The sequence below is a fragment of the Phyllobates terribilis genome, unplaced genomic scaffold (genome assembly GCF_046119375.1).
Source record: "Phyllobates terribilis strain yellow unplaced genomic scaffold, ASM4611937v1 Scaffold_8__6_contigs__length_399053987, whole genome shotgun sequence".
Lineage (NCBI taxonomy): Eukaryota > Metazoa > Chordata > Amphibia > Anura > Dendrobatidae > Phyllobates > Phyllobates terribilis.
This window is the reverse complement of record NW_027362768.1, coordinates 30,623,140-30,636,970: the sequence shown is the minus strand read 5'-3', so window position 1 is coordinate 30,636,970 and position 13,831 is coordinate 30,623,140. Positions and strand designations below refer to the sequence as shown.

The following is a 13,831-nucleotide window of genomic DNA, read 5'->3' as shown; positions in this document are numbered from 1 at the left end:
GCGACATGTAACGCCCCTGTCCATGCCTACTCGTCCAAGTGTCTGTGGTGAAATGCACCCTGTCACACACAGAGTTTCTCAAAGAAGCGGTGATGTTGTGTGCGACATGCTGGTGGAGCGCAGGCACACCTTTCTTTGAGAAGTAGTGCCGACTGGGCATCTGGTACTGGGGCACTGCGACGGACATAAGGTCTCGAAAATCCTCTGTGTCCACCAGGCGGAAAGGCAGCATTTCTGTAGCCAAGAGCTTGCAGATGGTGAAATTCAACCTCTTAGCTTTCTCATGGCTAGGAGGAAATGGTCTTTTACTTGTCCACATCTGATGGACCGAGGGCTGGCTATTGTGCTTAGACGGGGTTGATAAGGGTGTCCCCGGCAAACTGCCGGTCTGTGAGGAAGATGCAGGCGGACATGTTAGGTTGCCTTCATCCAAAGGTGGTGCTATCGATGTCGGACAGCGCTCAACACCAGCTGGTGTTACCACCTCCAAAGAAAATGATGACCTGCCAATCACGCTGGCTGTTGCGGGTAAAGAGGTGGCAGGTCTGCGCCCCAAAACAGGTGTGACTGCTGTCCCCCCAGTCACAGAGGATGAAGAGGCCGCGGATGCACAAGATATGGCAGACGGTGGTTGGCCCGGCCGGCTAGGCCGCATTGTAGCACACTGAGCTTCCCACTGCAACTTATGCTTCATGTCCATGTGCCGGTTCATGCATGAAGTACTCAAACTATGTATTTTTTGGCCTCTACTTAGCTTTTGCTGACAAATGTTACAGATAACACGAGTTGGGTCATCTTTATCGATCTGAAAAAATGCCCAGGCTATGCAAGGCTTAGCACCCATGCGACCTGAAGAGCCACCACGACTTGTGGTGAGAGGCAGAGTTGTGTTTGAGGATGCAGTTGTTGACGTGCTTCCAGTACTACGTCTCTGTCCAGGAAGGCGCAACCTGACCTCGTCGTCACTAGCATCTTCCTCCACCTCCTCTGCTGACCTCATCTCTTGGCTGACTGTGGGTTGACAGTAAGTGGGATCTCCGACCTCATCATCATCACCCTGTGCGTTATCACACCCGTCGTCCTCAGAGCCAACCTGTTCCTGCCCTGACAAAAAACTAAAGTTGTCGCTCCAATCAGGTATTTGAGTCTTATCATCGTCTTCCTCATTGTCTCCACCAACAGGAGTTACAGTTTGGGAATGAGGGTCTACATTATGGTCAGAACCTTCTGCGTCTGGTCCTGGATCCGACTCATAAAGATTCTGGGCATCAGTGCAGATCATTTCCTCGTCTGGATTCACAGAAGCGCTGGAGTCGACCTCTGATTCCCAGGCTATAGTATGAGTAAACAGCTCTGCAGACTCAACCATCTGTTCTACCTCATACTCAGATGGGCAGCTGGAGATTTGGGAGCTGTGAGGAAGCAAGTGCGATTTGGGTGACACCTTTGAGGACTGGAGTATTTGTGATGTTGAAGTTGATGTGGAGGAGAGCCCACTTAAAGGAGCACTTGATATCCGTTGAAGCACCTGCTGTTTTTGTGCCTCATCTGGAATTTGTAGCGATTGGCGTGGCCGTAAGAAAGGGATCTTATCACATTGTCCGCTAAAAGAAGTAGACATTTTAGTTTGGCTGGAAGATGGTCTTTCTTCTGCAGATGTTACTGTTGCTTTAACACCTACCCCACGGACACAACCTTTTTTCCCCTTCCCAACACGCCTATTCCCCTTTCCACCAGCAGCAGGCCTTTTTCCACTCATTTTGGTGGTTAACTAATTCACAACTCTGGAGTTGTTTGCACAAAAAAACAATGGATGGTAACCGAGCAGAGCTGAGTGGCCAAACTGTGGTATTAGGCCAAAACTATTGGCTGGGTTAGATGCAGAAAAAAATTATTTTGAATTTGCAACCTGATGGAGGTCAGTATAGATGGACTAATAGAGAAAGTCCGACACACTACTAGAAGGCCAAATATTTTTTCAGAGGTAGATGCAGAAAAAAATATATTCAGTTTGCAACCTGATGGAGGTCAGTATAGATGGATTAATAGAACAAGACCCACACACAGCTAGAAGCCCAATATTTTTTCAGAGGTAGATGCAGAAAATACTATATTCAGTTTGCAACCTGATGGAGGTCAGTATAGATGGACTAATAGAACAAGTCCCACACACACAGCTAGAAGCCCAAATATTTTTTCAGAGGTACTGTAGATGCAGATAAAAATTAGTTTTAATTTGCAACCTGATGGAGGTCAGTATAGATGGACTAATAGAGAAAGTCCGACACACTACTAGAAGGCCAAATATTTTTTCAGAGGTAGATGCAGAAAAAAATATATTCAGTTTGCAACCTGATGGAGGTCAGTATAGATGGATTAATAGAACAAGACCCACACACAGCTAGAAGCCCAATATTTTTTCAGAGGTAGATGCAGAAAAAACTATATTCAGTTTGCAACCTGATGGAGGTCAGTATAGATGGACTAATAGAACAAGTCCCACACACTGCTAGAAGCCCAAATATTTTTTCAGAGGTACTGTAGATGCAGATAAAAATTAGTTTTAATTTGCAACCTGATGGAGGTCAGTATAGATGGACTAATAGAGAAAGTCCGACACACTACTAGAAGGCCAAATATTTTTTCAGAGGTAGATGCAGAAAAAATATATTCAGTTTGCAACCTGATGGAGGTCAGTATAGATGGATTAATAGAACAAGACCCACACACAGCTAGAAGCCCAATATTTTTTCAGAGGTAGATGCAGAAAAAAATATATTCAGTTTGCAACCTGATGGAGGTCAGTATAGATGGACTAATAGAACAAGTCCCACACACTGCTAGAAGCCCAAATATTTTTTCAGAGGTACTGTAGATGCAGATAAAAATTAGTTTTAATTTGCAACCTGATGGAGGTCAGTATAGATGGACTAATAGAGAAAGTCCGACACACTACTAGAAGGCCAAATATTTTTTCAGAGGTAGATGCAGAAAAAAATATATTCAGTTTGCAACCTGATGGAGGTCAGTATAGATGGACTAATACAACAAGTCCCGCACACAGCTAGAAGCCCAAATATTTTTTCAGAGGTACTGTACATGCAGATAAAAATTATTTTCAATTTGCAACCTGATGGAGGTCAGTATAGATGGACTAATAGAGAAAGTCCGACACACTACTAGAAGGCCAAATATTTTTTCAGAGGTAGATGCAGAAAAAAATATATTCAGTTTGCAACCTGATGGAGGTCAGTATAGATGGACTAATACAACAAGTCCCACACACAGCTAGAAGCCCAAATATTTTTTCAGAGGTACTGTAGATGCAGATAAAAATTAGTTTTAATTTGCAACCTGATGGAGGTCAGTATAGATGGACTAATAGAGAAAGTCCGACACACTACTAGAAGGCCAAATATTTTTTCAGAGGTAGATGCAGAAAAAAATATATTCAGTTTGCAACCTGATGGAGGTCAGTATAGATGGATTAATAGAACAAGACCCACACACAGCTAGAAGCCCAATATTTTTTCAGAGGTAGATGCAGAAAAAAATATATTCAGTTTGCAACCTGATGGAGGTCAGTATAGATGGACTAATAGAACAAGTCCCACACACTGCTAGAAGCCCAAATATTTTTTCAGAGGTACTGTAGATGCAGATAAAAATTAGTTTTAATTTGCAACCTGATGGAGGTCAGTATAGATGGACTAATAGAATGATGCTATGCCCAAAAGATTTTACTTCACTAGGTGCAGTAAAAAAATTGGTATTCTATACACAGGTGGTATATCTTGCAACACAGATAGGCTACTCCACTGACTAACACACTCTGCAATAGGCCAAAAAGGATTAGCTTTGCTAGATTCAGCCAAATGCTGTGAAAAAAACTTGCACAGCACTGGCACAGACCTGCCTGGCAAAAACTGATAGGAACTCATGTAACCTAGTCCTGAAAAGGACTGCAATTACAATTAGTCTTTACTCCCACAACCGATCTATTTAAGAGCACAGACCTCCCTGATAAAAGTCGTAGGAAATGCTGTAACCTAGTCCTTAAAAGGACTGCAATCACAACTATTCCCTACTCCCAAGCTATCTGTATATTTGTGCGAAAATTGGCTTGAAATTAACAAGGTATAGCGCACACAGCAACAGCGGTGCCGTCTAACACGCAGCTGCAGCAGTGAGAAAATGGTGGCGACGGGGAAAATGGCTTGGTCTTATAGGGCAAGGACATGTGACATACACTGCCAATGACACATGCCCTTGCTTGTGTGAAAAAAAGCACTTCGCTCCGTGTGTGCGCTGCTGATAGGCTGACAGATTGCACCTCCCCACTGTAAATGCGGGAAAGAGAAAAAAAAATGGAGATCTTCATTGTTCCTGCAGAGATCCATCCCCTGCCCCTCCCCCCACCCCGCTGTACACTCAAACTGCGTATTAACATTAATTTTCATCATTACTGAGAAAAAATCCAGTTATGATTTTGGTGCACGAACAGTTATCGAACATAACCTCGAACAGCCGAATTTTTCTCAAATTGTTCGTGTTCGCCGAACGGCTCGAACACCGTCCAAAACAGCTCGAATTTGAGATTGGCGAACAGTTCGAGTAGAACAACGCTCATCTCTACTCTTTAGTTCTCTGCAGAGAGCGTTGCAAAAGACAGACAAGTGGGATGCTGACACGAGTGATGGCATCATCGCCACTCACCATCTTGGTTGCCTCCTCAAAGTTTGTCAGGATTGTACATATGTCAGACATCCAGGTCTACTCCTGAGGTCTTATGTGTGGAGTCTGACCTGAATATCGACGGCCTTGTTTCAGCTGGTACTCCACAACTGCTCTTTTCTGCTCACAAATCCTTTGCAACATGTGGAGGGTAGAGTTCCAATGTGTGGGGACATCACACACCAGTCGGTGTGCCGGAAGCTGCAAACGCTGCTGCAACACAGCAAGGGCGGTGGAAGCTGTAGCCGACTTGCGAAAATGAGCTGACAGGCGGCGTACTTTCATGAGCCGATCTGGCAACTCGGGGTACGATTTAAGAAACCGCTGAACCACGAGGTTAAGCACATGAGCCAGGCATGGTACGTGTGTGATCTCACCTCGCCTCAGAGCCGCCACCAGGTTACGGCCATTGTCACACACGACCATGCGGGATGTAGGTTCAGCGGTCTCAGCCACAGATCTGCCTGCTCTTTCACAGCTGTCCACAACTCACAAGCAGTGTGAGGTTTATCACCTAAGCTTATGAGTTTCAGCACAGCCTGTTGCCGCTTGGCGGAGGCAGTACTGCAATGCTTCCAGCTTGTAACTGATGTGGTGATATCTGAGATGGAGGCTGAACATGAGGAGGAGGAGGAGGATGCGCAGGAGCTGTACACTGTGGGGGCAACTCTGACTGACATAGGGCCCGCAATCCTCGGTGTGGGGAGGATGTGTTCCATCCCAAGGTCCGACTGGGTCCCGGCTTCCACTATGTATACCCAGTGTGCCGTCAGAGAGATGTACCGTCCCTGGCCACAAGCACTTGTCCACGTGTCCGTTGTCAGGTGGACTCTCCCAGTAACTGCGTTGTTGAGGGCATAACAGAAGCTTTGGGGCACGCGCTTGTGTAGTGCGGGGATGGCACACCGGGCAAAATAGTGTCGGCTGGGGACCGAGTACCGAAGGACGGCCACCGCCATAAGATTGCGGAAGGATTCCATCTCCACCAGCCTAAAAGGCAGCATTTCCAATGCAAGCAGTCGTGAAATGTGCGAATTTAGGACTGTGGCCTGTGGGGCGTTAGCTGCGAATTTCCGCTTTCGTTCAAAGGTCTGGGATATGGACAATTGAACGCTGCGGTGGGACGTGGACGTTGATGCTGTTTCTTGAGAAACTGCCATAACAAGTGAAGACTGAGAGGAGGGGGCATCTTTACATGCAGTATGGACAGGGGATTGCCTTGCACACACAACAGGGGGTTCTATTGCACGCACAACAGTGGAAGAAGCAGTGGTGACACCCGCTGACACTGGTCGTGGACCCTGGGTTTCACCCCACAAAGTCGGTTGCTTTGCTGCCATGTGCCTGATCATGCTGGTGGTGGTCAGGCTGGTAGTTTTGTCACCCCTGCTGATGCTGGCATGGCAGGTGGAACATATGGCCTTTTTGGGGTTATCAGCAGAGTCTTTAAAAAAATTCCAGACTCTGGAAGACCTACCGCTTGTACTGGCAACGTCCCTCGTGTTGGTGTTACGGGGAACGGTTGCCTGCCTTCTGTCTGCGGCCACCACACTGCTTCTTCCTGCCTGTTGGGGTACTCTGCCTCCCTCCCCCTGTGTGCTGCTGGCCTCACTCTGCATGTCCTCCTTCCACGTTGGGTCAGTTACTAGATCATCCACCACCTCCTCCTCTTCCACTTGCGCACCACGATCCTCCTCCTCACTTCCTGGCAATTGTGTCTCATCATCGTCCACCTCTTGTGACAGATTGCCAATTGCCGTGGCTGTTCAAATATTTGGACATCGCAACATGGGATCTCCTCTTCCACCACTTCAAGCGTATCAGGTGAGGGGCCCAAATATGGAAATGGACCAGTGAACAGCTCTTCAGAGTGTCCAAGTGTGGGATCACTTGCTGTCTGACGACACTCGGCATGGTGGGAGGAAGGAGCATCAGGGTGAGGAGGAGTATGCGGTCGAGACTCACGGCTACTAAGAGTTGACCGTGTGGAAGACAGACAGGAGGTGGTGGTGCCCGGGTAACTGGAAATATTATCTGCTATCCAATTAATAACCTGTTCACACTGATCAGTTCTCAATACTGGTGTTGTTCTGTGCTTCCCTAGTAATTCGGTCAAGAAGTGGGAGCGAGAAGATGTGGCTGTTGGTTGTGGCACATTTTCACCTTGGCCACGGCCCCGTCCTCTGCACGAACCATCACCAGAACGTCCACTTCCACGTCCTTTGCCACACGCCTTGCCCATTGTAAATGAAGTAAAATAGCTTACACTTGCACTATCAATGGAAAAAGGGTAATAAAGAGTAGATTAGAACCGTGGAAGAGGAAAACCACAGTTATTGTTTACTGGGGTATACCACACTTTTTTAAATAGAGATATTTGCGGCTGAACAGTGAGCGACACACTCAAACTGCTTTTTTTTTAGATAACAAAGGCCCAAAACTGGATAGTACAGCGATTTGACCCGTGGAACTGCGAAACCACACTGGGATGTCGGGCCTACACAAGACTATTTTCAACAGATATATTTTTGTGTCACAACAGTCAGGAGACACTACTGTTTTTCTTTACGGAAAAAACTACCAAAAGCTGAATAATAGAGATTTTTTACCGTGGGATGGCAAAACCACAGGTATTGTTTACTGGGGTATATCACACTTTTTTAAATAGAGATATTTGCGGCTGAACAGTGAGCGACACACTCAAACTGCTTTTTTTTTAGATACCAAAGGCCCAAAACTGGATAGTACAGTGATTTGACCCATGGAACTGCGAAACCACACTGGGATGTCGGGCCTACACAAGACTATTTTCAACAGATATATTTTTGTGTCACAACAATCAGGAGACACTACTGTTTTTCTTTACGGAAAAAACTACCAAAAGCTGAATAATAGAGATTTTTTACCGTGGGATGGCAAAACCACAGTTATTGTTTACTGGGGTATACCACACTTTTTTAAATAGAGATATTTGCGGCTGAACAGTGAGCGACACACTCAAACTGCTTTTTTTTTTAGATACCAAAGGCCCAAAACTGGATAGTACAGCGATTTGACCCGTGGAACTGCGAAACCACACTGGGATGTCGGGCCTACACAAGACTATTTTCAACAGATATATTTTTGTGTCACAACAGTCAGGAGACACTACTGTTTGTCTTTACGGAAAAAACTTCCAAAAGCTGAATAATAGAGATTTTTTACCGTGGGATGGCAAAACCACAGTTATTGTTTACTGGGGTATACCACACTTTTTTAAATAGAGATATTTGCGGCTGAACAGTGAGCGACACACTCAAACTGCTTTTTTTTTAGATACCAAAGGCCCAAAACTGGATAGTACAGCGATTTGACCTGTGGAACTGCGAAACCACACTGAAATGTCGGGCCTACACAAGACTATTTTCAACAGATATATATTTGTGTCACAACAGTCAGGAGACACTACTGTTTTCTTTACGGAAAAAACTACCAAAAGCTGAATAATAGAGATTTTTTACCGTGGGATGGCAAAACCACAGTTATTGTTTACTGGGGTATACCACACTTTTTTAAATAGAGATATTTGCGGCTGAACAGTGAGCGACACACTCAAACTGCTTTTTTTTTTAGATACTAAAGGCCCAAAACTGGATAGTACAGCAATTTGACCCGTGGAAGTGCAAAACAACACTTCTGTTTCTCTAGCCTACACCAGACTATTTTCAACAGTTATATTTGTGTCTGAAAAATCAGAGACAACCTTTTTTTTGGGGGGGGGGGGGGGACACCAAAAGGTTAATAAGACGGGTATTTGTACAGTGTGAAGGAGGAAAAAAAAAGGAGGATTTAGATGAAAAAAAAAGGATTTTTCCTGGCCCCCGACACCTGGTGCTAAGTCCAGCAATTTCAGCAACAGGAGCACACAGGACTGTAATGCAGCGTTTGCTGGTATAACCACTGTGTCTCCTATACAGCCTGCATGCCTGGTATCTGGGATGGATATTAGTCCTGAAAAGGACTGTTTGTTTGTTCTGGCAGCCTTTACAGACCCTACACTAACTATTTCGCAGTTTATATCTCTCCCTAAATCAGCAGCGCTGTCCCTACACTGTCTAATCCGGAGCGACTGTGTCCAAGATGGAGGCGCCCGGTTTTAAATACTCGAGGTGACGCTGTGCGGCCAGCCAATCACTGTAATGCCCACAACCAACATGGCTGCAGCATTACAGTGACTGGCTGGCAATCCCTGCATGTTCATTGGCTCTGTAAAGAGCGCCAAACATGCAGGGCGGAGACCCGAGCTCCCGCCCGAGTAACCCAGAAATGCTCGGTGCTCGCCGAACATCCCGAGTAGCGTGATGCTCGGGCGAGTACCGAGCAGTGTCGAGCATGTTCGCTCAACACTAGTAACTGGGGGTGAATCTCGTCCTCATCGCACAGCACCTTATCTGACGGTAAACCACCCCTTCAAAAGTGAATACATTATTGTTTAGTATGAACATAATAGATGTTTTGAGAAAGTTCTTTTGCTCAGCTGGAATATTGGTATCGGTTGACAAAAAATGTTCGACCGCTTTCAACCCCAATTCATGGGATATATTGCTGTAATGTAAATGTGAATAGCGGTAACAGAGCACCAATAACAGGGCAAAAATATTAAAAGGACTGATTTATTAATACACATAACTCGTTTCGAAGGACAATGCCACCTTCATCAGGTGTCACCTGATGAAGGTGGCTGTGTCCACCGAAACGCGTTGTGTGTATTAATAAATCAGTCCTTTTAATATTTTTGCCCTGTTATTGGCGCTCTGGTACTGCTATTCACATTTACTGATTGTCCCTTCCCCTTGTTGGGGTGCGGTAGAGCTGCCTTTAATTAATTGTTCTTTCACCTGTGGGAGGAATTTAATTAGAATTACTACCCTGGTTTTCCAAAATGCGCTGCCCTAACCCCTCAGGAACGCTGCCGGGGGTGTTGGTGAAGCTGGGCGTCCATCTCGGCGTTACATGCAACTAACCTGACCACGTGATCCAACACCGTGAGATCAGGATCTGTGAACGCTGCTGGAATTAGCTCACAGCCACCAACAGAGCGGAGCTTGTGGAGCTTTACACTGGGGTTGTGCAGAGGTGCACAACTTCATAAGGTTAGTAGCCATTCCCACACCCCTCTAACAATTGCAATACTGAGTCACCCATTGTGCCTTGTTCTCTCCTCTCTTTACATATTGCTGTAAAGGGCACTGACATCAAGGGTCAAAATGAGACAATTGTTCATGGGGTGGAGACCTCTTAGGAGCTTAATCAGTTGAGAAGATTCTCTCAGGTATGCATCAAGTTTGAGGACATATTTCTGAAGAAAGAGATCAACATAATGGGAGAGATTGCTAGTAATAGAACCAATTCCCGAGATGATTGGGCGGCCGGGGGGGTTTGTAGGGCTTTTGTGTATCTTGGGGAGGAAATAGAAGAAGGGGACCCTGAATTGTGTTATATCTAAAAATTTCTTCTCTTTTTTTTAAAAAGACTATTAGCATGTGCGTTTTTAATAAGTTCCTTGTATTTCAGGAATATCAAACCGAAGGGTCATGGGATAACGTTTCATAATAATCATAATCATTCAAGATTCTTCTTCCCTCCCCAAGATACCAGCCTCTGTTCATTAATACTACACCCCCCTTATCTGCACTCTTAATGATAAGATTTTGATTGTTCCTCAGTGAAGTAATGGCCCGTCTTTCACCAGGACTTAAATTATCCCTAATTTTTAGATGCTCAAAGGACCGAATGTCCTTTAGAATGAGTTGTTGAAATGTTTCAATATGAGAACCTTTATGATGTAATGGACAGAATTTACTCGAATATCCATGTACATCTACATGCACTGGTTCAACCTCTGAATTAGTTGTGGGGGAGGGGGGTTCTGTGAAGGTAAAGTTTTTTGAATTTTCAAATTGGGCACATTAGCCCCTGAAGGTCTGAATTTGGCCCTTGAAAATGTGATCAGCTCTTAGTGATTTTGTCCTTCCCCCTTCATATTGTTTCCACTCATTCTACCCCCCCCCCCTTTTCCCTCTCTTCTCTTTTTCCTTCATCATTATTTTCATATGTCACAACACAACAAAATTTTTATCTTTTGAATTTTTTTGTGTGTGTATTTTATACTAATAATGTATTTTTTCATATTGTTTATTAATATGTATTACTATATTTCACGTCTTATCCAATGTGTTCTTGATCTTTGAATTCATGTGAAGGTTGTCTATGTGCGGCTTTAAGGCACATACACACCGGCACATGAAGTGTTCCTTGTGAACTCAGGTTCAATTAATCAGCAGTTTAACCAATCATTGTAAGACCAATTAGTATACCAACCTATTATTGTGAAGCTTTATCTATATATATTTTATTCTATGCTCATACCCTTGTACCACCTGATGAAGATAGTTTACTATCGAAACACATTGTGGAAAGGGCTTATTAAATGTTTTTAGCCCCAATCTGCCTGTTCCAGTGATCACTCCAGCGCTCCATAGACCACACTCTTTTTTTCTCCTCACATAGTTTTTAATCCCTCTTGGGGGTCAGCGTCAGGAGCAGCTTTTTGGATCATTTTCCCAATCATCCCTGCAACCATCTCACTCATTAATTGAGGACCTGCGACAAGGGTGCCGCCTTCTCCCAGACTCACAGGACCTGCGCTGACGCGCATTCAGTCCTGAGTCACGAGGTTGCGGCCAACCCGGAAGTGGCGGGCACAGCCAGCTGTCCGCAGCACACAGCACGTGGCAAGCTCACCGGCCTGCACCACGCAGTGAGGCTCACCTTGTCTCCTCTCCCCATCTTGTGGCAGTCACCGGAGTTGTGCAGGGGTGCACAACCCCAGCAGCTGAGTGGCCTCTTGGCTGTCTTCAACTCTTAAATTGTCCATCTGGTCCTTCACACAGCGCGCTTTTCTTCTCTCTTTTTTTCAATTGAACTTTTGTGTATTCCTAAAAAGATGGGCGACCACCTGGAAAAAGGCCAGATGGAGTCTAAAGTGACTCAATCTGCCTCATTGCAGTGAATGGTTTCATCAAGGGTTCTGTCTAAATCCTGTTTTTAGAAGATTTAATGGAAACCCCGATGTGCAGTATATGCATATTTCACAGATTTAAACTGATCCTTACAGTAGTTTCATAGTGACGGAACCATCCCAGTAAGAATTAGACACTGGTTGTGTTATTGCAGTCGTGTATGTTTCCCACTGAACTCTGAAACACTGCAGTGTTTCAGAAAAAAAGCATACTTTGAAATGCCTGCCGTGAACTAAATGTATCAGATGACTTTTCCAAGTGTCCAGTCCCAAGTGATATTTCCCCGACCCCATCCCTTAGACTGACAGGTCTCTCCTTAAGTGTTTTTTTACTAATGTCTAAAAAGTTTAACTAAACACAGAAAACAATATACTTACTTTCCTGAGTACATTTTGGATAGATTATTTCACCATTTAAACATTCCACTTTCAAAGTTGGGGATGCACGATAATGATTGGCTTTACATCGAGAGAGGATATAATCACCATTGTTATAGGCTTTCCCAATAGATACACTCTTAGATATGACCAAATTATTCTGTACAATTTTATCCATTGACAGTTGGCATGAGTCAAAATCTGAAAAACATGAAGCAGAAATAGAAACTAATAAAGAAGTCTTAAACTACAAGTGATGACAAAAAGTGTAGCTGTAGACAAGGGGTCAGCAACCTGCGATACTCCAGCTGTTGTGAAATGTTATCTGCCATCATGTCCTGCTGGTAGTTACATTTTCCCAACAGCTGCAGGGTAGTGTTGAGCCACCCCCGTAGTGTTCGAGTTCGGTTCGTCGAACACCCGTGTGTTCGCCGAACTGTTCGTCGAACACCTTCGAACACCGTTAAAACCAATGGCAGGCAAACAAAAACACATAGAAACACATAGAAAACACCTTCAAAGGTGTCCAAAAGCTGACAAACTGCTCAGAAGACACAACTAACACATGGAAAAGTGACAAGTACATATAGTCATGCGAAAATAAAAGAGGTGGAGGAGTAAAAGGAGGGGGAGACACAGATATAGGCATGTCATGCCCTTCTAAAATCCAAAAAGTGAGAAGCCGACACGGCCAGTCCGCTCCTGCCCGTGCCACCTCCGTGTCGCCGGGTTTGTGCCAGAGCCGCGGTGAACCCTGATGGCCAGCCCCCCTCTCCCAATACTGGTGCCTGTCCGCTGGTGGGTCGAGCGAGCCCCCCTGTGGTGGAGGCAGCTCTAAGCTTTTTAATTTAAATTGTCTCTCTAATTTGAATGAATACACTTTAAATCCATTTACAAGGATCTATTGGAGGGCAAGTCTCATGCCAGCAGCCGCGTAATTCCAGCTCCAGTAGCGTCCACTAAAGTTGCAGCAGTTAAAAAGCTTTAATAAGGATCGAGCTCGGCTGTCCACCGCAAGGCATCCTACTGCCAGTCCCAGCCCCTATGCCTTGGGGTGCCTCCCGATGCTCTTCACTAAGTATCCCATGGTCCCGAAGCATTTCCTTTGAAAAAATTAAGTGTCTAAACTACAGGTGGTGTAGCTTGCTTAACAGCCGGGATAATCCGCTGACTAGCAGACACTGCTACTAGGCACAAAGTATTTCCTGGGCTAGATGCAGTTAAAAATTTGTAATTAGATACTCTCGTTGGATGCTGAGAAAGCATTCCATAGAGTCTCCTGGCACGCCATATATGATTCTCTTAAAAAGCTTGGGGTAGGGGTCTAGGGGACCATTTTAGAGCCAAAATCACGGCCCTGTATCACAATACGTCACTTAGGCTGAAGATAAATGGAACTGTAGCACCCTGAGGGCTCGGTTGCTACAGACGTATTGCACCTCACCCAGAGGTGTGATATCTCACTCTCAGGTAAGGATGGAGTGTGGATCAGGACCCGACACCTGCATGCTTTACACCACATTGCCGTGGGGCAGGGCGACCAATATGCCCCTGAGATGGGCACGACAGTCCCTGTCCCTGGCTGGAGTGGGGGGAGGGAACACTGAGGAAGGGGAACCCTGTAGTGCAGGAGCAGGGAGGAAGCAGTTCCTGGGTGCA

General features: G+C 45.2%; 1 protein-coding gene across 4 annotated transcripts in view; it reads right to left on the bottom strand.

Annotated features, from left to right (window-relative positions):
* The window catches only part of LOC141156359 (coagulation factor XIII B chain-like), a 234,619-nt gene that overhangs the window by 53,946 nt on the left and 166,842 nt on the right, over positions 1 to 13,831 (bottom strand). For 2 of the 4 annotated variants that reach the window (XM_073642551.1, XM_073642550.1), the window contains one exon: positions 12,173 to 12,373. The exons of 1 other annotated variant lie outside the window; for it this stretch is intronic. In XM_073642551.1, coding sequence (XP_073498652.1) covers positions 12,173 to 12,373 — 201 coding nt within the window. Of the gene's footprint in view, positions 1 to 12,172; positions 12,383 to 13,831 lie in introns of all 4 variants that reach the window. One more of the 4 variants, XM_073642549.1, reaches the window with a different exon arrangement.